This window comes from Chrysemys picta, chromosome 2, assembly GCF_011386835.1.
Source record: "Chrysemys picta bellii isolate R12L10 chromosome 2, ASM1138683v2, whole genome shotgun sequence".
NCBI classification, from domain to species: Eukaryota; Metazoa; Chordata; order Testudines; family Emydidae; genus Chrysemys; species Chrysemys picta.
The window spans coordinates 190,594,871-190,621,401 of NC_088792.1; the positions used below are offsets into that span (position 1 = coordinate 190,594,871).

General features: G+C 42.0%; 1 protein-coding gene across 9 annotated transcripts in view; it reads left to right on the top strand.

Moving 5' to 3' along the window:
- The window catches only part of MBP (myelin basic protein), a 190,367-nt gene that overhangs the window by 26,735 nt on the left and 137,101 nt on the right, over window positions 1–26,531 (top strand). For all 9 annotated transcript variants that reach the window (XM_042860443.2, XM_005281451.5, XM_042860446.2 and 6 more), the window contains exon 2: window positions 10,018–10,093. In XM_042860443.2, coding sequence (XP_042716377.1) covers window positions 10,043–10,093 — 51 coding nt within the window. In that variant the 5' untranslated portion in view covers window positions 10,018–10,042. The remainder of the gene's footprint in view (window positions 1–10,017; window positions 10,094–26,531) is intronic.

Genomic DNA, 26,531 nt, shown 5'->3' on the forward strand with positions numbered 1-26,531 from the left:
ACTTTTTATACTGAGAATATGTACAAAATGAACTTTATTAGATCTGATATTATTTACAGACCTCTGACTCTATCATTCAAGCCTTGGGATTTTTTGCAGATGATTGTTCAGACTCCACTTCAGTGTGTGTGAAAACATTTCCTCACAATTTGTAGTTAGAATATCATAATCTCAAAAATGTGGCACTTTGTATTTCATTAAAATATTCTAATTTAGATCAAAACCAAGAGAAGCATTTGCTTTCTAAGATGCCATCATCTGGCTCTTTCAGTAATGTTGTAGCTAAATAATTTTAAAGTGACACTTGTTTTGGATGGCTGATAAAATGTTTTCTTCCCTACCCTAAATACCCATTTAATTTCAAAAGGCTTAAAATGGGCTCTTTAACAAAAGAAAACTTTCCAGTTATTTAAAAAAGAATACTCTTTAACCAAATGTTCCACCTGTAGAATAGTGAGGTCCTTCCCTCACTCTTGTTTTATTTTCATGTTTCTTTTGCTTGGGTGATAACATGCTTGGGCGTGAAATGAGCTCCCATCATTTTTTTTGTTTGTTTGATTAGACAGCAGAGAAGTGAGAGTTGCTGTGGTTTTATTTTTATGGCATATGGCTCCATGTGGGGAGGCTATGGGGTGGCATGTGTGATTTCCTCTACAAATTAGGGTGTTGGTCACCTCACTGACAACTATCAGCTGCTAGAAGAGGCACCCCACTCCCTTGCTCCTTGTAATACTATCATTGTTTCTAAAGCTGGGCAGCCACTGTGCTGTAAGAGTGATGTCTCGGAATTGAGACAGTGGAGATGCAGACCTGAGAGAAGACTGCGAAAGAGTTCCCTGTAGCCTGATTATCTTCTGCACTAAGATTTTATGTGGCTGTACAGAAGAACTGTTATTAAGGCCAAAAGCCTTCAGCTAATATGCCAGATGGTCTGAATTGCATCTTTCTGACTGATGCAAACTTAATCAGATTAGAAGTTCCTTTTTAGGAGTTTGAAATGTTCTGTATGGATAGGATGCATTTTGTTTCAGAATGATGCCTCTGCAGGGTTCCAGTGGATTGTTTTCCTCTGGGTTCACACCGGTTCCAGATTGGGATTGGTGTGGCCATTTTGGTTTCCTGATATTTACTACCTGCGATTCTAATCTTTGGGGCCTAAAGCATTATGAGCATAGTGTCATTGTTGGGAGGCATCAGCAGTTTTTGCTTCAGAACGGGAAGGTGCCAGGTATCACTTTTAAATAAATAGGCAGAGATCTGTTGCCACTTCAAAATGCTATTCCTTGATACTGAAGGGATTGCTAATTATAGTGCACCTTGAAGAAAGAGTTTTATATCATTACCAGCCTACTCCTATGAATATCCCTACTGACTAGTACAATTTGTGCCTTAAATTTTAAACTTCTTGGGGGGGAGATAGAGTTAGGGTTACCATACGTCCGGATTTTCTCGGACATGTCTGGCTTTTTGGTCCTCAAATCCCTGTCTGGGGGGGAATTACCAAAAAGCTCAACATGTCTGGGAAAATGCTTTGCCGGCATCTCGGCCCCCTGTTTACCTTAGAGCAACTTCGGTGGTGGCTGCTGCTGCTCCCCCCAGATACCTCAGCTCTGTGCAGCTGAAGAGCCAAGCTGCCTGAGCGCTACCGGCTTCACAGTTTGCCAGGCAGACCTCCAGACCCTGCGCCCTCAGCCGGGCGCTTCCCTTCCCAGGCTCCAGCTGTGCTGGGGGAGCGCCTGGCCAGGGGCGCAGGGTCTAGAGGTCTGGCGGCTGCCTGGCAAACTGTGAAGCCGGTAGCGCTCAGGCAGCTGTTTTGCGTGGCTGGGAGGGAGGAGGAAGGGGAATGTGGGGTGCTCAGGGGAGGGGGCGGAGTTGGGGCGGGGACTTCGGGGAAGGGGTTGGAATGGGGGCGGAGTTGGGGCGGGGAAGGGGCAGGGCCGAGGCCCTGTGGAATGTCCTCTTTTTTATTTATTTATTTATTTATTTTTTTAAATGTTTTAATATGGTGACCCAGGCTCTGTTGCACAGCACAAACCATACTCTGAGTGCCCAGTAAATATGATTTCAGATGTTCCAATGTATTATTTATTACCTGTGGTAAGAATTTTGCTAAGAAGTTGTCACATGAGTTTATCATCATTCATTGTTACTCAACAGAAAACAAATGTTCTTCAAATTAATGCATTATGCACTTGCAAGGAGCTGTCATCTTTTGTTAAATAATTACAAGCATACCAATCGGAATGACAAAGTAACATAACCTGTAAGGACAACATCACAGGGCTAAATTAATACTCTCGCTATCATTTTAAAAAAAAATCTTTCAGATTTTGAAATGGTTATTTGTGACCTTTGTGCTATAAAGACTTTACATACATGCTTAACTTTATGCAGTGTCAGTAATCCCATTTAAATCAGTAGTGCTACTTACGGTGTGTAAAGTTAAGCACATGCTTCAGTCTTCCCAGAATTGGGGTTTGATATGCTCATATTTCTACTAAATGTTTTAGAAGTAAGGATGACAATAAGGATAAGAAACATTCTTTATATTTTAATCAACACCTTTTTTTTATATAGCTACTAAAAACATGACCTGATTTTGCACTCCTTACTCAATTAAATGAGTCTTCTGCTTGAATGAGGACTAAAGGATTGGATCTTTATATATATTCCTATTCACTTTGATTTATTTTGGTGAATATTCATATGCTCATACAAATTCACGTACAATAATATATATACACACACACATAATCAGCACTGTACATTTTCATTTTTAATTGTCCTTCATATTAGATTTTGGAGATAAATTTTTTCAGAAGACTACAGTTTTTTTCATGTCATAGTTAGGAGGAGGTCCATGATTATAGCATGTTTTTGCTAATCATCTGTGTTGTTTTTGTTTCTTAGGCTGAAAAGTAAATCTGTCTTTAGTAATGTTCTCTTTAAAAATCATAGTCCCTTAGCTATATGTAAAAAATTTATTGCAGATAGGTATATAAAAATATCTGATTTAGAATTTAGTATTAAATGAATGCAAATGTTTATGTATGAATAAGATCAGGTGAAATCTGATCATTTCATAGGACTTCAGTTCCTAGGGTGGAGGAAATAAACGTAACACAATCTTGTCTTATTTTGGCCATATGCTTGTCTCCCTGAGACATTAAAAAGAGAATTATGGGTTTACTCAAAGATGACTGATTTCAACGTTAGTCATGTTCCTGCAGAACCCAAATACACAACCTTACTTAAATCCACTCTCAAACCATACTCCTGAATTTCTGTATAGAGCTCTGCTCTCCTACTATGCAAAATTTTTTTTCCTTTTTCTTTTCCATTTCCTTTGTATTTAATCAGCGTACATTAAACAGCTAAAACAATTTGCTGAAGAAATGATCCACATTGGAATCATGAGCTCATTGCTTAGTAGTCGATTTCAGATGATTCCATGTGCTTATCAAATTGTATTTTCTCTTAATTTGATTAGCTGCACAAACTAACAGTCTATGGCCATCTAGATCATTTCATCCTGCATATGGTTTCTTTCATTGTCTGGCGTTAGCCTGCTGGTCATGTTGGATATTTGGTTCAGTTAGCTCTCCATCAATCTATACATTGCTGTTCATAAAATACACGGCTGTTCATTTTTTGTTTTGTTTTGTTCTATTGAGCCTATGGACCCAACTGAGATTGGGGCCATATTTGTGCTAGGTACACTAAAAACAGACAGTCCTACTCCTGGAGCTTACTTTCCCCCACCTTTGTTTCCCTTATTTACTTAGACTGTAAGGGGGAAGCAGCATGCACAAACAGAGTGATAGATTGCAAATGTCACATTAGCGCCACATTCTTTCTTTGTTTCCTTCGTTCAGTGGTGGTGGTGTTTCTATCTATGACTGCCGAGATAAGGCTTATGATAGCTTTATTTAAATACTTGATCTATATTGAATTGTTCCCTTAAAAGGTTTTTACTATTCTGTATGTAACAGAGAAAGACAGGAAATGGATATTAAGTTCTTCGACTTATGCCTGGTTTACTGTCATAACTGTAGTAATCATCACATACCAGATTATTCCTTTACTTGTTCCTCTTTTTCTCACCAGAGAACTATATGTTTAAGGCCTGACTTCTAAGGTATATGATCCCATGCCCCCTCCAAATGTTTTTAGAATAATGCATTTAAATACAGCTTTAAGTTTAGGTGTGTTTTTTCCACCCCCCCTCCTTTTTTTTTCTTCTATATTGCATTTATCCTCCTCCTATTTTAATTTTCTTTTTTTTCTAGTTGTTTACTCCCATCTCTCCACATACTTCCTTCCTATGTCCTTGTTCCCATTTCTCTCTGCTTCTACTATCCTCTAAAGTCTATTCCCATTCCTCCTGTTTCTTTTTCTGTACCCTAATATTCTTATCTTCCCCATGCCTCTATCTTGATTTTCCTTCTTAACCTCCTATTCCCACACCTGTCCTTCTCTTGCTCATGTGCCAAAGGAGAGACTCTCAGAGCTTACCACCAAACCATTAATTGTAGAGCAGAGGCCTGTTGGAAGATTGCCTGAGCTAGAATCCTTTTTTTTTTTTTTTTTTTAATGCCGTCAGTAGTGTTTCCATTGATGATCTCCTAGCAGTGGAGAAGTCAGGTATTTTGATTCTTTTAGAACTGTCAGCAGCCTCTGCTATGCTGTTGATCATCTGTGAACTCTAACTAGTGTGAACATGATTGCTCTTGAAGGTTTTGTTTTTGTTCTATGTGAGAGATCCCAGAAGTGGTTGTAAGTGGGTGATCATTTAATCAGATACAATAACATGTAGTATGATTTTAGAATGAATGGAATTCAATGAATGTAATGATGTGTACTGTAAAACCTCACCAATTTGCACTTTGATAATCCGCAAAAACAATAATTAAAAAAAAAATGTCATGGTTAACATCTCAGCAAAGATGTAGGACCAGATTGTTCTTGAGCTCTGTGAGAACATATAGGGAAGGTAACACAACATTCCTACCATTTTACACCTATTAAAAGGGCCAGAGACAATCCATGTAATCTGTGTTTGGGGGAGCACATGGACTGCTGCTCCTTGGGACAAAAATCAACCAAAGTAGCTATGGCTAAAGCCTAATCTTTCCTTTGTATTGGCCACAACAAGGAATAGTCCCCAGTCCCTTCTCAAATACCCAACTGTAGTAGTGAAGTTTTCTGTCACACCCCCACCTCAGCTTAAAGTTGTGCCTAATGGCACAATTTAGCTCAGAAGTAGTTGAAAGGTGTGGTGAGGTCTCAGATTACTAAAACTTCACAGTGTACTAGTAAATATACTGGAGTGTAATGAAGTATTTGTCACAAGGAACGAAAACTAAACTGTTAAAGTGCCATTGGTGAGTGGAGAGTGCATATTTTTTTGTAATTTATGTATCTTTCCTGAGTGTGTTACTTTCAGTGCATCACATTACCTCCACTACCACCAGTGACTCCAGGTGTTTTAAATGTCACAAATGTTTTCTAACAGAAAAACATGCAAGCATAACCACATTAGCCAACCAAAAGCTATAGTTTAAGCATTGCGGCTTAACCTACATCAACGCTATTTAAGTTGAAACATAGCAAGAAGAGCCAGAGAATGAGACATAAAGGTTGACATTCCATTCTTTCATGGCTTGTCATTGAAGGAGGCATTCTATATAACATTGTCTCTTATCCCCAGACACATCCAATAGCAAATTAAGGACACTGTCACTATTGAGCCCTAAAATGTTAATTGCATTTTATATAATTTGAAAATGTTAGTCCTCAGGAGTTCCTTTGATTGATATTAATTTCTGCTATTTTGTATTGACTTCTGGGGGATTTTTTTTTGGCAGCATGTGTAACATATATATGTACAATAAACTATATAGTACAAATTGTTAGCCATAATCATGATTTTTATATGCTATTATTCGTTTGTCACAAACTTCCTATGAAACGCATTTTTCTTTGTTTATGCACATTTTTGAAAAGAGAAGAAAATCTTTCTGAAATTAATGAGATTTGGTGAAATAAGCCAGATCATGATCTTGTAATATAAAAATGCTTTGAGGGTTTACTAAATAGGTCAGCTGATTTTGACACGGGTCCTATGTCAAAGCAATGACTGAAAAATCCAAGTGGAGTTTTCAGGATTTTACCCATGGTTTAATTCTATGCTGAACAGCGTACTTTGCTCTAGTAGCTTCAAGTATCAATGTATAAAACAGTTTGTGAATACCTGAAAGATGAAGGGGTGGTTATTAGCAGCCAGCATGGATTTACATCCCAAACCAGTTTTATTTCCCCCCTCTGACAGAGTAACTGGTTTGGTGGATAGGGGGAATGTGGTGGACATAATACACTGGGACTTCAGCAGGGCTTTTTACACAGCCCTACATGACATTCTTATAAGTAAGTTGCGGAGAAATGTGGGCTCGATGGAACTACTAGTAAGTGGATACAGAATTGGTTCGACAACAACAAACAAAGAGTAACTATTAATGGAATGATGTTGGATTGGAGGGAGGTATCAAGTGGGGTTCCACAGGGATGTGTTCTGGGTCCGGTGTTTAATTTGCAGATGACCCCAACCTATGGGGGTTGCCAACACTTTGTAGGATAGCTAAAATTCAGAGGGATTTTGATAGATTGGAGAACTGGGCTTTAGACAACAAAATGAAATTCAACAAAGACAAATGGAATGTGCTACACTTAAGGAAGAAAAACCAAATGCACAATTACAGAATAGGGGATAACTGGCTTTGCAGCTGCACAGCTGAGAAGGACATGAGTCAGCAGTTCAATGCTGTTGCAAAAGAAGCAAATGCAATTTTAGGCTGCACTAACAACAGAGGCATAGTATGCAAGTCATGGGAGGTGATAGTACTGCTCTACTTGGCTTTGGTTAGGCCTCAGCTAGAGTACTGTATACAGTTTTGGTCACCAATCTATAGAAAGGATGCAGAGAAACTGGAAAGGATCCAGAGATGAGCAACAAAGATGATTAAAGGGACGGAATGCAAGCTATATGAGCAAAAGCTGAAGGAACTAGATATATTTAGTTTGGAAAAGAGGAGATTGAGGGGGGATATGATAGTGGTCTTCAAATACTTGAAAGACTGCAATTAAAAAGATGGAGATAAGTTGCCACAGAGGGCAGGACAAGAGGCAATGGGTTCAAACTACAGCGTAGCAGATTTAGATTAAATCTCAGGATAAATTTCCTAACTGTAAGAACAATAGGACAAGGGAGCAGACTGCTTCGGGAGATTTTGAAAGCGCCTTCACTAGAGGTTTTCAAAAGGAGGCTTGAGAGCAATTTGTCTTGGATGGTTTAGAGACAACAAATCCTGCGTCTTGGCAGGGGATTAGAATACATGACCCTTGTGGTCCCTTCTAATCCTATGGTTATATGAATATTCTTTCTACTATAAGCAATCAGGCTACATCTCTTTCTCTTCTTCTCAGCTATGCTTGCATAGCTCACACTCTGACAACCAATAGGAGGTACTTGTTAACATCTAACTGTCTTCATCCCCTATACTGCTAGAAAAATAATAATGCCTTGAGTCTAAAATTCCACAGAGAATTTATATTAAGGGTTTGATTGGTAATTGGAAAATGTTTGTGTTCTATGGGTATGGGTTTTCAGCAGTTTCCAGCTAAGTGAATGCATAGGCAATTTTGTTTCATTCCTACAGTAAATGATATGGAATTAATTACATGGAAGTTGTATTGGTTGATCACAGGATGACTATGAGCCACCAGTGTGATGTGACCGTGAAAAAGGCTAATGTATTCGTAGGATGCATTGGGTGAGGTATTTCCAGTAGAGACAGGGAAGTGTTAGTATTCCAGATGAAGTCTTGCCAATGCCTTGTATAATAGACGATGTGCAATTCTGGTCTCCCATGTTTAAGAAAGATGAATTCAAACTGGAACAGGTGCAGAGAAGGGATACTAGAATGATCTGAGGAATGGAAAACCTATTTTTATGAGAGGAGACTCAAAGAGCTTGGCTTGTTTAAATTAGCCTGACCAAAAGAAGGCTGAGGGGAGATATGATTGCTCTCTGTAAATACATTAGAGGGATAAATACCAGGGAGGGAGAAGAGTTATTTAAGTTAAGCACCAGTGCAGTTACAAGAACAAATGGATATAAACTAGCCATCAACAAGTTTGGGTTTGTAATTAGATGAAGGTTTCTAACCATTAGAGGAGTGAAATTCTGGAAGAGCCCTCCAAAGGGAGCAGTGGGGTCAAAAACCCTATCTGGCTTCAAGACTGCGTTCAATAAGTTTATGGAGGGGATGGTATGATGGGACTGCCTACAGTGGCATGTGGCCCATCAGCAACTGCCAGTAGTAAAAATCCCCAATGGCTAATGATGGGATGCTAGGCTCTGAGTTACTACTGAGAATTCTTTCCTAGGTGTCTGGCTAGTGGGTCTTGCCCACGTGCTTAAGGTCTAACTGATTACTATAGTTGAGGTTGGGAAGGAATTATCCCCTGGGTCAGATTGGCAGAGACCCTGGGGTTTTTCACCTTTGCTCTGCAGCATGTGGCACAAGTCACTTGCAGGTTAAAACTAGTGTAAATGGTGGATTCTCTGTAACTTGAAGTCTTTAAATCATGTTTTGAAGACTTCAGTAACTCAGCCAGAGGTTAGGGGTCTATTTCAGGAGGGTGGGTGAGGTTCTGTGGCCTACAGTGTGCAGGACTAGATGATCATGATGGTCCCATCTGACCTTGAAGTCTGAGTTACTGATTTTCATTTAAAAATCCTTTAAAGAGTTTTACAGAAAAAACATTCTTCTGTGGTTGGTTGTGGCCTCTGAACATTTTGGAGAAACAGTTAATTTTCCCTTAGTCTTTTTGGTTATTGGCCTGTGATCCACAAATATTGTTATGAGAAAGATAAGCTTTCAGGTTCAAATGCACACAATGAATAAACAAAGCAAATAATGAGTTAGAAGCTGAAAGTTAAATTAAAAATAAAAGATTTGAATCATCGAGTATTGAGAAAGCTACAGTTCATATCCTCCATGTTCACAAGTGCAACAGTGGGAGCTGCTGTGTGCTGAACAATCTGGTCCTTAAACTGTAGCTGGGAAGATTTACTGAGGGTTCATTTTGGGGCTGTACCAGCCAGCTCAAGTATGCCCAACAGATTGGGAGTTACTATGGCTTCAACACAAGGGAAGGAGGTTCTGTTGGCGGAAAGAGTCAGGCCTGTGATGTCCAAAAGGACCTGAGAATCTTCAGATCTTTGCAAAGGCTCAGATGCTTCCAGAAATGAAAGGCTTGAAAGCAGCCACCCTTTTTTTTTTTTCATCTTTATCCTCTCCAGCAATTCTTCTTTTCCACTAAAAATGGAAATCTTGAGCAAAAATAATTCCAATGAGTAGTTCAGCATTGAGAGACTCAATACATTCAAAACATTCAAGCCCATTTCAAATCACTCAATGTTCTTACCTCGTGTTAGCTAACACATGGCAATTAACAAGAGTTAAAATCCTACTGAATATCTTCTACAATCAAGACATTCTTTCCAGTCAAGGTTGAGAGGTCAAGCAAGGCAGTTATAGTTTTAACATGTTAGCAGGTCAAGGTAAATCCTGAAGAGCTCATTTCCCTTTTACATCAACATGCTATCACAGTGAAAACTATAACTGCCTTATCTTGACTAGGATTTAACCAAGTTAGTGACCCTGTTAGCTATGAAAACACCTTTTTCCCCCCCCCTCTCCTCCTTCCTCCCCCTCCCCCCCACCCTGAGTGTGGCTGCACCCTGAAAGATAATGGGAGTTTGGTATCTAACTCATGTAAGCTGCTTTGAAAATCCCAGCCTGGAACTGTAGAAATACTGTGTCACTGATAACTGTAGCACAAGAAAGGCCGTTTGGTAGGTGTGAGAAGAAATCCGTTTAAAAGTTCCAAAATTTCTTTTGAAATCCACGTTTAGTTTTTCAAAAATATGTTTTTCTTTTGTTTTTCTTTTAGTTTCTGAAGAGCTGAGTGGCCTGCCATGGGGAACCATGTAGGGAAACGAGATCAGAGCGCTGAGAAGCCTATTAAGGTAAGAGGGGGAAAAAATACTACAAGAGGAAGACTATAATATCAAGAAAAGTGTATGTGATGAAATGCCAATACACTTGCTAAGCTTATTGTTACTACTATTATTTTATAATCACAATCATTATATATATAATTTCTTAAAAGTGGGGGAAAAAAGGGGTTCTGCTTTGGTGAATTTCATGATAGATGTGATATCTTAGCATTCTGCATGTTTGGGATGCACACTGGATCTGAAGCTAGCTAGTCATGGTGGGGCATGGATTCTGAGACCTGAAAGAATAGAAATGCAGCACATATTTAGGTAGCAATGTGCTGAGTAAAATGTTACTTGTTAACCTAGCTAACCTAGCATTTTGTCAAAGTCACTAGATTTAACTATCTTACTTTTAATATGGGAGCTATATAAAAGACTGATAATAAATAAGAGTATATTAGAAATGAAAGATTGTAATGAAAGCTGAGATTTTCTCCTAATCACATCGCTAGGACTTTAAGAAAAACACCTAATACTGTGACCCAATAAAATCAGGAGTGTTGGCCACACAATTAAGAAGCTCTACAGAGTTTGTTGATGCTGATTATTTTCCAGAGAGGGGTAGTCAAAAGCTTTTTGCTTTCTCGTGGTGCTTTTTTGTTGTGTGTTCTAAATTTGACTGAGAAAAAAGGGAATGCACAGAAATGATTTTATCTAGGAAAAAAATTAGTGTTGTTTCCTTTTTGTTAGTTGCTATTACTCATTTTGACACCAGAAAGGCTACAGTGTACAAACTTTCTCCAGAAAATGACCATACCTATTGGACAGGTGAGCTGTACAGCTTCATCTGGAGGAATACTGGTATTTCACATTGTTATGGCACAAATGACCAATATGCCCCCAGAAATAAGAGTGGAAGTAGTAAAGAGATGGTCAGACCTTTAATATGTCCTTTTAGAAGGCAGGGCTAAGTGGTTAGAAAATGAGTAAACATGCTGGAAGGAAGAGGGAGAAAATAGAAAAATAGTACCATCAAGAGGGGATTGTGCTGCTTTCTTTACATGTAGCCATAGTTGATGTATTTATGCTATGCCTAGCACAATGGGACTGTAGCTCTTAGGTTCAACTCTAATACAAATAGTAACAAGGTGTTCGACCCTAGGGTTACCATATGTCCGGTTTTTCGGTAATCAAACCCCCGTCTGGGAGGAATTGCCAAAAAGCCGAACATGTCCGGGGAAAAATACCACCGGTTGGGCACTTCCCCTCCCGCGGCTGCTGTGCTCCTCCCCTGACTCTTCGGCTCTGTTTAAGAGCCGAGCTGCCCGAGCGCTACCGGCTTTGGGCAGCCCCCATGCCTCCAGACCCTGCGACACTGGCCGGGCACTTCCCCTCCCGGGCTCTGGGGGCGCAGGGCCCAGAGGCATGGGGGCTGCCCGAAGCCGGTAGCGCTCGGGCAGCTCGGCTCTTAAACAGAGCCAAAGAGTCAGGGGAGGAGCACAGCAGCCGGAGCCTGGGAGGGGAAGTGCCCAGCCGGCGGCTTGGAGTCCGGAGGCATGGGGGCTGTCTGAAGCCCGAGTGCTACTGGCTTCATGGTTTGCCGGGCAGCCTCCAGACCCTGCGCTCGGGGAATGGGCGGAGTTGGGGCGGGGTAGGAGCAGAGTTGGGGCGGGGCCAGGGCCCCGTGGAGTGTCCTTTTTTTTAAATACGGTAACCCTATTCGACCCCATTGTAGTTGATGCATCAGGTTAATATGGATTACTGCTTATTTTACCCTTTAAGAAATTATGTTGTCTTAATTTAGCTAGGTGAAGTCCACTCATGTAGGCACACTGCACATAGAGTTTTTTTAAAAAGCAGATATGTGGAGCCTGCTGATAAGGAAAGAAGACAAGATATAAGGTGAATGAGCAACTAGAATGTTGTATTTCTTATAACTCTTTAGTTGATGGATCACCTTTCCTTCCTGAGTATTTGTAAGTTACAATCAGAGTGTTGAAATTTACTTGCAAAAAAACCTTTTGTTAAGGAGGCGTTAAAGTTGTTGCTGTTCAGCAGTGACCTCTGCCTGCCATACCCAGGGCCGGCTCTAGCTTTTTTGCTGCCCCAAGCAGCAAAAAAAAGCGCCGTCCCCCAGACCCCCTGCCGAGCGCCGTGCCGCGCCGTGCCCCCCCCAACCGAGCGCTGCGCCGCCCCCTGCTGAGTGCCGCCGGAACCCCCCCCAGAGCGCCGCCGCCCCCCCGCCGAGCGCCGGAGCCCACCCCTCCCTGCGCCGAGCGCAGCCGGAACCCCCCCGCCGAGCCCCGCGACGCCCCTCGCCGCCGGAGCCCGCCCCCTGCCAAGCGCCGCCGGAACTCCCCTCCAGCGCTGCGCCCGTGCCGCACCCCACCCCCCCGAGCGCCGAGCCCCGCGCTGCCCCCCAGCGCCGAGCCCCGCGCTGCCGGAGCCCACCCCTGCCGAGTGCCGCCGGAACCCCCTTCTAGCGCCGCGCCCGCGCCGCCCCCTTGCCAAGCCCCGCGCAACCGGAGCCCGCCCCCCCCAGCGCCGCACTGCCGGAGCGCCACCCCGCCGCGGAATGCCGTGCCGCGCTCAACCACCGCCCCTTACCAGGTGCCGCCCCAAGCATGTGCTTGGGTGCCTGGTGCCCAGAGCCGGCCCTGCAGATACCCTTTTGGAATGTGGGATTTCAAAAGCCATATTCAAATATTAGAAAACTAGAAATGTTCAGTTAAGATATCTCCATGCATCTCTGAAAATAGTGTTAGCATTTCGTGAAAAGACAAGCCAGAGACTTACAAAAAAACAGGAAATGCATGGTTAAGGTACTGCTATGCACGCAATGCAGCCAGACTGTTGTAACTCTGCTCCATGGCAATCGGAACTGAAAACATCACAGTACTATACCCCTTGTTAGCAAAAAATCTGTGGTTATTTTTTTTCCTTTGCGCACGATAGTTTTAAATCTAGTCTCGCTTTCCTACAATCCCACAGTGAAGTGCAGAGCAGTTGCTATTGGTTGACAGAGATAAACCTAGAGATACTGAGCTGTTTCTCCTGCCTTGCTGTTGCACAACTGCAATTTTAAAAAAAAAATCTAACAATGCATTAACGGATTTCCAAAAATTAATTTCTTGCAGCTTTAGGCTAATTATATCCCATGCCCAAAGAATGATACAACAAGAAACTGTATTTCACTATCTGAACCCCTTCAGCAAATGAACTCAAATTTGCACCACACACTCTACTCTAGGTTCTGAACTGACCTTTTGATTTTCAAGATGATTTCACTGTCTGTGTGTGTGTGTGTGTGTGTGTGTGTGTGTGTGTGTGTGTGATATATATATAGGGAGGGTTTAAAGAGAAACCATGTTTAAACTTTAACTCTGGGGTGGCTACCTGCATTCTTGTAATAGCTTTTGACTGCAGTCACTACCATTTTTGTTTACTTTTAATGAATCTGGATATTTTCTAATAACTGAAACTAGGGGGATAGAGCCATAAGATGATTTCATCAAACTACTGTGGTCAGACCAGAAGACTTTCAATTAGGCAGATTCCCAGGAGACAATTTCCCATACTTTGACATTAACTTGAAAATGTGGCAGTTTAATTTTGTCTTATAAGTGCACCATGCTAAAAGGTGCAATCCATAAATAATAAGAGGAACTGTATTAGTAGGGTTGGCAGAATTCCATTTTTTTTTTTAAATAATTTCAGTGAATAACATCAATGTTTATTTTTATGCGTGTGGTGTGTTTTGTGCGTGTGTGTGTGTGTGTGTGTGTGTGTGTTTTTTAAGACTTTTGTCTTACTTTCCCCGCAAGTGTGAAAATTATGGGATGTGGGTCAGACATTTTAATAGACATTGAGATTCAAGAATTTAAAGCTTTATAAACTGTTAAAACACAAATTGTCAACATTATATGTCAAAATATGCTAAGTAAATATTCTTAAATCAAGAAATCATACCTGTTCTTACTATTCATTCACTAGTCCATTTATAACAAGCCTAATTTAAGTGTCTAAATCACTGCATTTTCTTAAGCAGTGTTTTTCTTACTTTATATGTCTGTACATTTTGATTTTTATCAATGAAAATATTTTTCATCAGCATATGCGTACAGTGAAATCAACATTTACTGATAAAAATCTAACCCTTCCATGCCTATATACGACTTACCAGCTGCATATGAAAACATCTGGTATAAGTGGGATAAACCTTTTATAATTAAACAATATGTATACTTACTCTAATCAGTAACTGCCTCATCTCTCTTGTTGTTCTCTTATCTGACACCTGCACTTGTACAGTTTTTGTAAGATTACAGTAAATCATTCAATTTCTCTTCATTCCTTTTACTTCAGTGGGAGCTGCTGGGTGCTTGCTGCTTTCCATTTTATTTATGCAACAAAATAAAGATTTAGGTACCCAGTTTTGAAAAACCTTGGCCTATCTCTATGTGAATATATTCAGCATTGGGAAGTCTTAAAGAATGGGCTTTCCTTCACTGGCCAGAATTTTACCCAAGACTCTGAAAAATAACAAGATGCTGATGAAGTGGAGACTGGTTTGGATTATTGAATTTTTACCGGTCTTAATTCTGAGCCGTTATTATAGTTCACCTTGCGTTGATGCCATTAGTACAGCTGCAAACCACAACAAACGCCTTCTCGATAACTGCTAGTAGCCACTCTTAATGCAACATTGGCTGAACTTCCCACTGATGACTTCTTTTGGCTTCTCCAGAGACTAAACACATCATCATCTCCTCAAAGCGCATGGCCCCTGTTAGCACATTAGGCAAAGTTCCTTCTTAACTTCAGTTTCCTCATGATTGATAGCTGAACTACAACTGGAGGTATCGCGTCACCTGGCCGTTCTCATATTCTTGATAGACTGTCTGAATACATGGTAAAGTACATTAGTCATGAAACCTTGACAAAATAGATCAGGTGATGCTTCAAGCCTCTAGCTTTGCCTAAGAATTTGGGGGAAATTTGTTTATTCCAGTACATTAATTTTTCACAGGCAGAAATTTAAAACACATGTAACAGTTTATTTAAAAAAAGAAAAAAAGGTACTCAACCAACAGTTTAATGACTTCTAAGTCATGATTTTAAAATTAAATTGTATAACATGTTAATTCATACCAGAGAGCAAGACATCATCTTATGTTCTTTCGAGAACTGTTTGCAGTGGTTTATGAAATACTGCAGCTTATTGAAAAAATCATTAATGGCTAGATTATACTTAAATATTTTAACCCTGTGGTAGATAGCAGCACTGCTCTAGGAGCACCACAGGGAAAATGGTCCCTGAAAGTGTTCTTGGGGTAGTAATTTGCTACTGTCCCATACCCGTAGCAGATTTCTTCCTCCGTCCCATGGCTCAACCATGTTGGCTGGTGCATCATTCCTTTCTGCCTATTTTGCACCAATCAAGAGAAGTACTTAGGGACAGCCCCTGTTTCTCAAACCCACACACATTTGTGGCAGAGAGGTGAAGAGGCTGTGCAGGGAGGTGGGAGCAGGATTTACACCCTATGTAGACTTGGCCATGATGTGTTCCTTGTAACTTCTTAAATTGCATGTTAACTGTCTAAGCGTACAGGTAAACTATGAAACAAAAGATGTTGCTTGTGACTGTCTTATCTGTGTATCTCTGTTCAAAGACTGTGTTCCACACCAATGTCTCACTAAATTAGATAGCTTGATTAGATGGTAAACATTTCCAAGAAATGCTAAGAAGTTATCTGTTTTCTCTGTGTAAAGAGAAATAACTCAATTAAAGAAGTTTAAACTTCCCACTACTGAAGCACTACTCATTTTCCATTGCCTCCTTTTCTTCTCCCCTCTTTATCTTACCAGTTTTTAGGAGCTTTACGCCATGTACTTTGTTTGAGCCCACACCTGCTTCCTATTGAAGTCAATGGAGAGCTCTGCAGTTGAGGAGGAGAGATGAAACCTTTGGAAATGACTGGATCAATATTATAGCTGTACTAGCCATTTCATAAGCATTGCAGATGTACAAATGAAAGAATTAACACACTATCATTTCTTTTACCTCATTTCTTGCTCTTCAAAGTTGCCTAAGACCCAGACCAGCTGTGTGGTTTTACCAGGTGTTTCCGCCTGGTGTGCAGTACAGTGTGGCAACCTGCAGAAAAACAGAAGCAGCATTTTGATTTTGAGTTTTATTTCTTACTGTTAAATAACATTTTTGTGGAATTGATAAAATCAATAAAAAGGATGCATTTATTTATTATTTTTTTAGTGCAAGAGGTATTTGAAGAAGAGATTAAAAACATTTTGGGAATGTTATTTTAATATTTTTTAAGGTAAAGCAGTCCATATAAAGAACGTATTTGGCTTTCTGATTTGGGTACTGGTACAGATCAATGGTCCTACTCCCATGCATAAAACAAGCAGGGCACAGATTTGACTCTTCAACTCAGAATACAAATAGAAAGTTTGTGACCGAGAAAGTTTATAACAATATTTGTCCCTTCCCCGTTCTGCACGGCTGTGGTTTTTTCCTGTGGTTTTGCTGTTCTGTGCAGCAATGGGGTGCATGTAATGGTGTATTCTTTTTTGTAATTAGAGGTAGTGATTTAAAATGTCCCTCATTTAAACGAGTATTTTCCTTTGAAAGCATGAGATAACAGAAAAATAAGTCAGGAGGCGGAGAGAATGGATTTAAAAAAATGTAAAAGAAGCGGGTAGAGGAAGTTGTCTGTTTTTGAGATTTAATGGGCATTTTTCACCAATGTGCCTCACAGGGTGAGAAGTTTTTCTGAAAAGAAAAGTCAGTTGGGAGTGGAGGAAAAATGCTTTTCTTGGGGTGGAAACAAAGTCCCAGGTTTATCCAGTGAGTGAGCTGGGCGTATATCTACACTGTGTTTGGGAGTGAGGTCCCAGCCCAGACTTGGGGAAGACAAAAATAGCTGTGTCAACAATGGGGCTCAGGCTCTGAAGCCTGGTGCCTGCCCGAGCAGCAATGTCAAACTGTTTCCACTGCTGCTATTAGTGCGCAAGCACAAGCCCTGTTACCACAAGTCTTTGGACCTGAGCTGGGAGGCTCGCTCCCAGATACAGTGTAGACATATCCTACAGTGATATGGGCTTAGGTTTAATGTGGCTAGGGTAGCGAATTGGGACTCAGGAAACCTGAGATTCTCTTCTGGTTCTACCATTGAGCTGGTATGTGACTTTGAGCAAGTCCTTTCACTTCTCTGTGCCTCTGTTTCCCTTTCCACTTTTTATCTATCCTGTCTAATTAGATTGTAAGTTCATCAGGGCACGAACTGTCCCATTATGTATTCATGGTGGAGTGCCTAGAGCAGTCTTGACTGGGGACACCAGGAACTACTGTAATACTAATCAGGTAATACCATATTAGCATAGAAGTGACTATGCTAGGTACCAGCATGAAGCCTCTGACAACGTCCATTGTGTGGTAGTTGTTTCCAGGGCCTGAGCAGACTCAGGCTGAGCGGGGTGCTTGTGCAGTTACATAAAAGTGATGTGCCTACTCTCTTGATAAATCTGACTCTGAGGCCCTGATTTGGCAAGGTACTTAAGCACATGCCTAACTTAAAGTGTGCAAGTAGCCCTTCTGAAGTCAATAGGACTATTCAAGTGTTTCACTACCTTGCTGAACTGAGGCCTGAGTGCTTATTAAACTTTACAAGCACTGGATTGGATAGGGATTATCATTATTATATATTTATTTGGCAAGTATCCATAAATATGCTAAGTGGCTCACATATACCCATAAAAGATATGGTCCCTTCCCCAAAGAACATACAATCTTAGACCTCAATCTTCCAGTGAGCTCTGTTCATGTGAACCCCATTGAAGTCAATGTGGCTCCACATGACAACTTTCAGGATAGTTAGGGGGCAAGAAACCTGATATGAGAGAAGAGCAGATAGAAAGTCAGGATTTAAGTGTCTACTGTTCATCATCATCATTATTATTCATTATTTATATTATTTATTATTTATTTATTTAATAATAGTTGGCTGCATTCTAAAATGTGCAGTATTGACAATTTTTCATCCATTTTGAATTTCAGTGAAAAAAGGTAAAATTTTTAAATGAAATTCGTTGTGAAGCCTTCATATTTCTTTTCATCCAGCTCTAACTATTCACTGTTAATCACTTAGGACCTGATGTGGCTGAGTATGCAGGGTTGTAAAAGTAAGGGGAGAAACCATCCATAGTTAGTCTTTGTAGTTCCTTGTGTGGAGGGGGCAGGGCCATTGCCTTGTCCTCTCATCCCCTCCCCAGTTTGTAGAGCTGATGACTGCAGAAGAAAGTGCCCACTTCAGTTTTGTAAGGGTTGGTGCGTCCAGCACCTTCCCCTTGTGGCATTATGTGTCTCTAATGCAGAATGCTTTCTGCTAGTTCCTTTTAGCTTTGAAATGCCCCCACTTTGGAGTCGGATGAATGCCTTTTCAAACAAGGGTATAATGACATTTTCACTTGAATCAGCAAGGATATGGAAGAATTGAGGGTTTACACGGAGCCACATTTTCTGGTAACTTCATACCGGAAAATAATAAAAGCCAATAGTGAATGAAATGTACCATGTTTATATTTGTGAACCTTGCCAAGGCAGGAAGTGGTGTGTGCATGGCAAAGATGGTGTGAAACAGAGATCTGGGGGTGAGAAGCAAGGATCTGTGTCCTTCCCCATATTACTTCAATGTACCTTGAACACTCTAATGCAAGGGTTCCCAAACTTGGTTTGCGGCTTGTTTAGGGTAAGCCCCTGGCGGGCCCCGAGACGCTTTGTTTACCTGAGTGTCTGCAGGTATGGCCGCTCGCAGCGCCCAGTGGCCATGGTTTGCCGTTCCCAGCCAGTGGGAGCTGCAAGCAGCCGTACCTGCAGATGCTCAGGTAAACAAAGCATCTCACGTCCTGCCAGGGGCATGGTCGGCTCCAGCATTTCTGCCGCCCCAAGCAAAAAAAAAGCCACGGGCGGCGGGGGCGGCAGGTCCTTCACTCCTAGAGGGAGTGAGGGACCTGCTGCCCCCGAATTGCCGCAGGTGCCGCCCCTCTCCCTTGGCCGCCCCAAGCACCTGCTTGTTAAGCTGGTGCCTGGAGCCGGCCCTGGCCAGGGGCTTTCCCTGAACAAGCTGCGAACCAAGTTTGGGAACCCCTGCTCTAGTGGTTCTCCGATCAACATGCTATGTCACATGTTGGAATGTGTTGCAATACCTTATGTGAAACAGAGTGAGCTAAGTCAGTGACGAGCAGGAATTTTCCCATACATAGTTAATTTTAGAATGTAGTTTTTAAAATTGTAAAACTAGTGCTTCATTACTCCCTTCTTAAACTAGTATCTAATTATTTATGTAACTAGTACAAATGTTACAAATTCTCAGTGTGAATCCCGAGTAAGCAGGCTTTGCACAGGGGTTATTTGCAGCCAGAGTGAGAGAGAATATTCACCTCATCCCACAACATGGAGCACAACTGTTCTATGACCAGTGCCATCCTCCACCAGGTGCAAGGTTGACTGGTGTATCTGTCTCTAGAACCATTCTCTTTGTATAGATCCCCTCTGTACAGGGGCTCTGCAGTTTGCCCTGACCCTCCTCCCCTACAGTGGAACTTTCTGTTTCTTCTGCCTTTCATGCACCCATACTGGGGTGGGGAGAAGAAGAATTTGGGACATATTATTTCTGTCTCCTCTGCACTAAACCTGCTTGAATTTCTGAGATATTACCATCAGGAGAGCTGAGTCAACATAACTAAGGTTTAGCTAGATTCTGCATTATGCACCACTATAAAAATCTCAGCCTCTTCTAACTTCTGGGCTTACAGTGTGGCCATAGCTAGGAAAAAATGTTTTAACTTGTAAATTCAGCAAATATGGCATGGAAGTCAGTGCAAGGGAATAAATATAGAGACGCCTGCACGCACTGTAACTTTTTCCTAACTATAGGCACGCTTTAAAGACTGATGTTTAAGTTTGGACAAAGAAGGGTTTCTTTATGTAATTAGTATTCTTTGTGTACTCAGTAGATTGATTTTATCTGCCATTGCAGATCTGAAAACATGTTTGTTTCAGTTCTAAAAACCATGCCTTCATTTATGAGCGTGTCTTTTCCACTTTGAGCTGTTGAAAACTGTGTGTTGATATTTTACTTGTTATTAAACAGAATGTGAGTTTTCCCTTCCCTCTACTGTAAGATGAATGAAACAGATTTAGTTGGTATTAATTGAAAAAGCTTTTGCAAAAGGAGATTGCGCGTTTAAAGCACAGTATCGTAGGTTATCTTCAGTACATCTCAGGGTAGACCAGTGGAGAGGATTGGGAGTCAGAAGTCTTGAGATTTACTCTCAGTTCTGCCAGTGACTCAGTATATGATGTTAGGTAAGTCATTTAGGTCAAAAAGTGGACACTACTTTTGAGTGCCTCAATTTTTGGGTGCCCATTTGAAACCTCTTGAATCATAACTTCAGAAGCAATCAGCACCCCTCACTACTGTAGGAGCTCCTGCTGCTCAGAATGCCTGAAAAGGAAACTCAGGGTGTCTCAGGCTGGGTATCCAAAAACTGAGAGATCCGGAATCAGCAGCCACTCTGAAAAATGTGGGCTTTAACTTCTGTGTGCCTCCCTGTTCTCTATCTGTGTAAATATGGTTAATATTTACCCACCTTTTTGAGATATGTATCTAATCTATTGTGCCTATAGATTCTAAGGTAAGGTGGGCAAACTTTTTGGCCTGAGGGCCACATCTGGGAATAGAAATTGTATGGCGGGCCATGAATGCACACAAAATTGGGGTTGGGATGTGGGGGGCAGGGTGAGGGCTCTGGTTGGGGGTGCAGGCTCTGGGGTGGGGCCAGAAATGAGTTCAGGGTGTGTGAGGGGGGGCTCTGGGGTGGGAGAGTGGGGTGCGGAGGGGGGTGAGGGTTCTGGCTGGGGGTGTGGGCTCTGCAGTGAGGATGAGGAGTTTGGGGTGCAGGAGGCTGTTCTGGGCTGGGATCGAGGGGTTTGGAGGGCAGGAGGGGGATCAGTGCTGGGGCAGGGGTTTGGGGTGTGGGGGGGTGAGGGCTCCGTCTGGGAGCATGGGCTCTGGGGTGGCGCTGGGGATGAGAGGTTTGGGGGTAGGATGGTGGGGTTGGGGGAGAGGTTCAGGTGTGCAGACTCCGGGTGGCACTTGCCTCAAGTGGCTCCCAGAAGCAGCGTCATGTCCCTTCCCTGGCTCTGCACGCTGCCCCGTCTGCAGGCACCGCCCCTGCAGCTCCCATTGGCTGTGATTCCCGGCCAACGGGAGCTGCAGAGGGCATTGCTTGAGGTGGAGGCAGCATGCAGAGTGGAGCCCCCTGGCTGCCTCTACGTGTAGGAGCCAGAACGGGGCCATGCTGCTGCTTCCGGGAGCAGCCCCCGACCCTGCTCCCCTGCTGGAGCGCCGGAGCAGGGCAAGCCCCATACACTGCTCCCCAGCGGGGGCTCGAGGGCCAGATTAAAACAGCTGGCAGGCCGGATCCGGCCCGTGAGCCATAGTTTGCCCACCCCCGTTCTAAGGCCAGAAGGACCAATGTGATCACTCTTAGTCTAACCTCCTGAATAACACGGGCTGGAGAACTTCCATAAAATAAAACCTAAGGGTATGTCTGTGCTGCAGCAACAAGGTGTGATTCCCAGTGCGGGTAGACAGACTTGTGCTAGCTCTGCTCCAGTTAGTGAGCTAAATCTAGCAGTGTGGATGTTGCCATGAGGACAGTGGCTTGGGCTAACTGCCTGAGTCCAAGCCTGTCAGAGTTCAGGTGGCTAGCTTGATTTGCTGTCAGTGCCGCAACGTCCAGACTGTTGTTTTTAGAGTTCTAGCTCGAGCAGAGCTAGTGCAAAATTGTCTTACTGTACCGGGAATCACACCTCCCAGCTGCAGAGTAGACATACCTGTAGTGTCTAGGGATCACTGTGTTTACCAGTTACTATGTTTCTTAAATTGTTTATAACAGTGAAGTAAATTTATTCAAGGAGCATTGCATCTTCAGAGTTGCCTTATTGATTCAATATTCACTTATGTGAGGTAACTTGAGAATAAATAGAGCCCCCCGGAACTACTGTCACTTTAACAATAACTTTTTCTGGCCATAGTTATGGTCCTCTATCTTGACTTCTTTTCTGCAGGACTACTATAACTATTACTGTACACACATTTTCGGCAGAAATAAAAACAGATGATTTAAATGACAAAATGTACTCTGAGCCTGATTACTGAAGTTTATTAACTTAATGAAGTTACCAATGTAAACTTAACTAACTTTTAATGGCGTTATCTCCAATTTACTCCACCAGGAAATCAGAATCAAGCTGTGTGCATGTGTGATCTAAAACCCACTGTGAGCTAATAGGGATTTTACAAGAGCTGGTGGTACAAACCCATTCTCTTGATATTAGAGAAGTAAAATACAGATGATGCTAATGGTTTAATAAAATTCAAAGGATATTTACTTGAACTGACGTCTAGGGCTTGATCTTCCTCTAGCGAGGATTTTGTTATTTACTTCTAGGGGAACAAGATAGGGCCTTTAGCTGTCCTTATTTAAATAGGCTTGATTCCGTAGCCCTGCTCAGATAATTGGGATTATTCACAGTATTACCCAGTGTGAGTACGGATTGCAAAATTGGGCTCTGTGTTGGGCAGGTCCTAAGATCTACACATCACTCATGGTGATAATCTTGATGAGCAGATATCGTGATTTACCAGAAATGTCACAGTTTAAAGGGACTGTCCCAGCTAGTTATAATGAAAGTTGTGATCTCTTGCTTTTGTCATAATTGACCTACTAGATGTCTGTCACCCTCTCCCACTTCTTCTCTCCCACTCTTTCTTCCTTCCTTCCCCTTTACCTGCCTGCTAGCTCTTCTCACGATCACCCGCATCAGCTTGTGTCTGTACACCCATTTCCTGCTAAAACCAGCTGCCTCTGGGCTGAGCCCAAATGCCTCATCTTCCTCTTTGTGGCCTTCTTCCTGTGGCATTTAGAATGCAACATCACATTTTGGCTTATGGGGTATCTTGGATGGTGCCTCATAAGCAAAAACATAGTTACGTACCCGGAGAACAATGTGGAGGCAACTTGCTGACTGGTAGTTTGTATAGCTGAGCTTGTCATGGTTAAGGGAGAAGCAGGAACCACTGCAGGAGAAATGAGAGGGAAAGTTGCATCTCCAAGGAGGGTATTTCTCTTTGTGAAAATGTTCTACCCAAACCAACTTCCTCCCACCTTTCACAGGGGCATGAACCTTAAGCAGGCTATTCCCAGGTGCCAAAACTTTCTTTGTACCCAATCCTGCCATGCTAGGTTGCTGCCCAAGCTGTTAAAATACTCCTTTATTAATAGTGTGATATATGAAGATCCAGAGAATCTTGGACTCTCCCCAGACAATCCACCAACATTTAGGTTTCATGTCATCACAACAGTTTGATGTTTCTCTTGCCTCATATCTCACAGATACCTGTGTGGTGCACCCTCTTGCACTCTGTAAATTCTTATTTCTCCTGGGCCTTTCACATCCTTATCTGCTCGTTTATTGAATTTATGGTCTGTTGGTTCAGGTTTAGTAACTTTCATTTACATATATCACAATATTGGTGAGTTAACCCCAATCTAATCAGCCAAGTCAGAGCCATGTGCTCTAAAACAGGTTGGCAGTATGTAATTAGTTGATCAAGAGAAATAAAAAAAAAAAAACGTTGATCCATTATCCAACCAATAGTAGCCATTAACTAACTGCAGGCAAAGAGTCATGGAATTCTTTCTTGAAGGTGCCAGCTGCTACCATGTTACTCCTTTGGCTCCAGATTATTGACTTTGTTGTTTCCTGCTGAGCCACACCAGCTGGCTCATCAGAAGTTCAGATGTGTCCCAGAATCCTCTTCATCAAGTGCGTCAAAGGAAGTTTCAAATAAAAACAGTTGATTAGCTACATGCTTTGCAAAACTGTCTCTAGATATCTCTGAAACACAGACTATCTGTGCATTACTAACTGATCTTCCCTGTTGTTGAAATTCACACCAGATGTGTAGCCAAGCCTTAGAACTGCAAAAGGAAAACACATGCACTATAAATACAGCTTCAGATGTTATTACAAATTAACTTTCCAAAACAAAACCATAGAAAGCCAAAGTTTATAATAAATGGAAACAGTTCTGCTTTAAAAAAAAAACAGAAGTTGAATGTCTGATTTGCATGGTGGATATTAACCAGCTTTTGATGATAAACGCTTGTAAGATCTGAATTTTGGATTGAAACTTGCCCCTCTGTAGAGGACCAGCACAAGGCCTATCTTCCACATAAGCTGAATTTTGAAAGTTTAAATGTTACAAAGACCTTTATGCTGGCCCTCTGCACAGGAGTAAGTTTCACTGTTAAGAGCAGTGCTGTTGTGCTGTCAATGAGAAGGTTAACACTGTTTTTTTTTTTTTTTTTTTTTAATTTGTGTGTATTCTTTGACCACTGATTTGAGGACCAATAGTCTTTGGCAGGTTTTTTTGTTTTTGTTTTTCCACCTGTAATAGACGTAGGAATTATTGTGATTCACAGTTCTACGTTTTTCATTTCAGTTCAGAGACATGCACTGCTTTAGGTACTTGAAGTAGGAGCTCCTGCTAGACAATCTTAATCCATTAAGATCTTCAGGAGATCATCTCTACAGCTATACACCCTAGGAGGTGTGCAGAAGGGAAACCCCATTCCTGTAGGCCCCAAGGAAAATGAAAAGTTCCAATAGGTGTCTATCCTGCTGAGCACATAAGCTCCAGAGTCCTGGTTTTGTGGAATTTGGAGCTGTGCTGGGAAGAGATTCTTTAACTGCCCTCCCCACTTCTCCCCCAGCTGCCCCTTTGTTTCTCTTCTGGTCCCCTCCACAGTTACCCTGAGAGATGGGTCTGCAATTTCAGGCTACGTCGACGTTTTTACAGAGCCACTACTGTGCTGAAAACTCCACTAAAAGGGGAACCCCGAGGAACTGCTGGCTGGGGGCTGCCTTGGTCAACCTATTGCAGTCATGCAGCCTGGGAGCCTGATGGGTGTGTGTGGAAGGACAGAGTACCCCAAAGCTAGTGCACAGGCACAGTTTCTCTGCAGATCCCCTGCTCTCTTCTCACCCCCCCCCCCCGATCCATGTTCTTTATGATTGGAAGTAGCCTCACTCCCTGGCGAGTCTTACCATCTATCCTGGTGTTTGACTGGACACTTAGGCCAAATGCTTCCTTACAGTTACTCTGTCTATTTACACTAGGAATGAATTTGGCTTCATGGTGTTCTGTCAGAAAATCCTGATTCTTAATTAAATACATAACTAATTAGCGCTGTGTCTTCAGTGTAACTTATTTATTTTTATGAGAGCTGGTAGCTGAGAGGGAATCAACTGGGATTCTTGGCTGGCATCTGAGAGAGTGGAGGAAGTGTGTTTACATCTAATTAAATAGATTTACTGTGAGAGGGAAGTGCTTGGCACTCCATGGTAGATGAGTTGCAGAGTGTAGAACGGATTTTTATGTTAAATGCAACCTAGATGGAGCTACTATAAGGTGGCTGCAAAACTGGTTGGAAAACCGTTCCCAGAGAGTAGTTATCAGTAGTTCACAGTCATGCTGGAAGGGCATAACGAGTGGGATCCCGCAGGGATCAGTTCTGTGTCCGGTTCTGTTAAATATCTTCATCAATGATTTAGATAATGGTATAGAGAGTACACTTATAAAGTTTGTGGAAAATATCAAGCTGTGAGGGATTGCAAGTGCTTTGGAGGATAGGATTAAAATTCAAAATGATCTGGACAAACTGGAGAAATGGTCTGAAGTAAATAGGATGAAATTCAACAAGGATAAAAGCAAAGTACTCTGTTTAGGAAGGAACAATCAGTTGCACACATAAAAATGGGAAATGACTGCCTAGGAAGGAGTATTGCGGAAAGGGATCTGGGGGGTCATAGTGGACCATAAGCTAAATATGAGTCAACAACGTAACACTGTTGGGGGGGGGGAAGCGAACATCATTCTGGGATGTATTAGCGGGAGTATTGTAAGCAAGACACGAAAAGTAATTCTTCCGCTCTACTCCGCGCTGATTAGGCCCCAACTGGAGTATTGTGCCCAGTTCTGGGCGTCACATTTCAGGAAAGATGTGGACAAATTGGAGTAAGTCCAGAGAAGAGCAACAAAAATGATTAAAGGTCTAGCAAACGTGACCTATGAGGGAAGATTGAAAAAAAATTGGGTTTGTTTAGTCTGGAAAAGGGAAGACTGAGAGGGGACAGGATTACCGTTTTCAAGTACATAAAAGGTTGTTACAAGGAAGAGGGAGAAAAGTCGTTCTTAACCTCCTGAGGATAGGACAAGAAGCAATGGGCTTAAAATTGCAGCAAGGGAGGTTGAGGTTAGACATTAGGAAAAACTTCCTAACTGTCAGAATGGTTAAGCACTGGAATAAATTG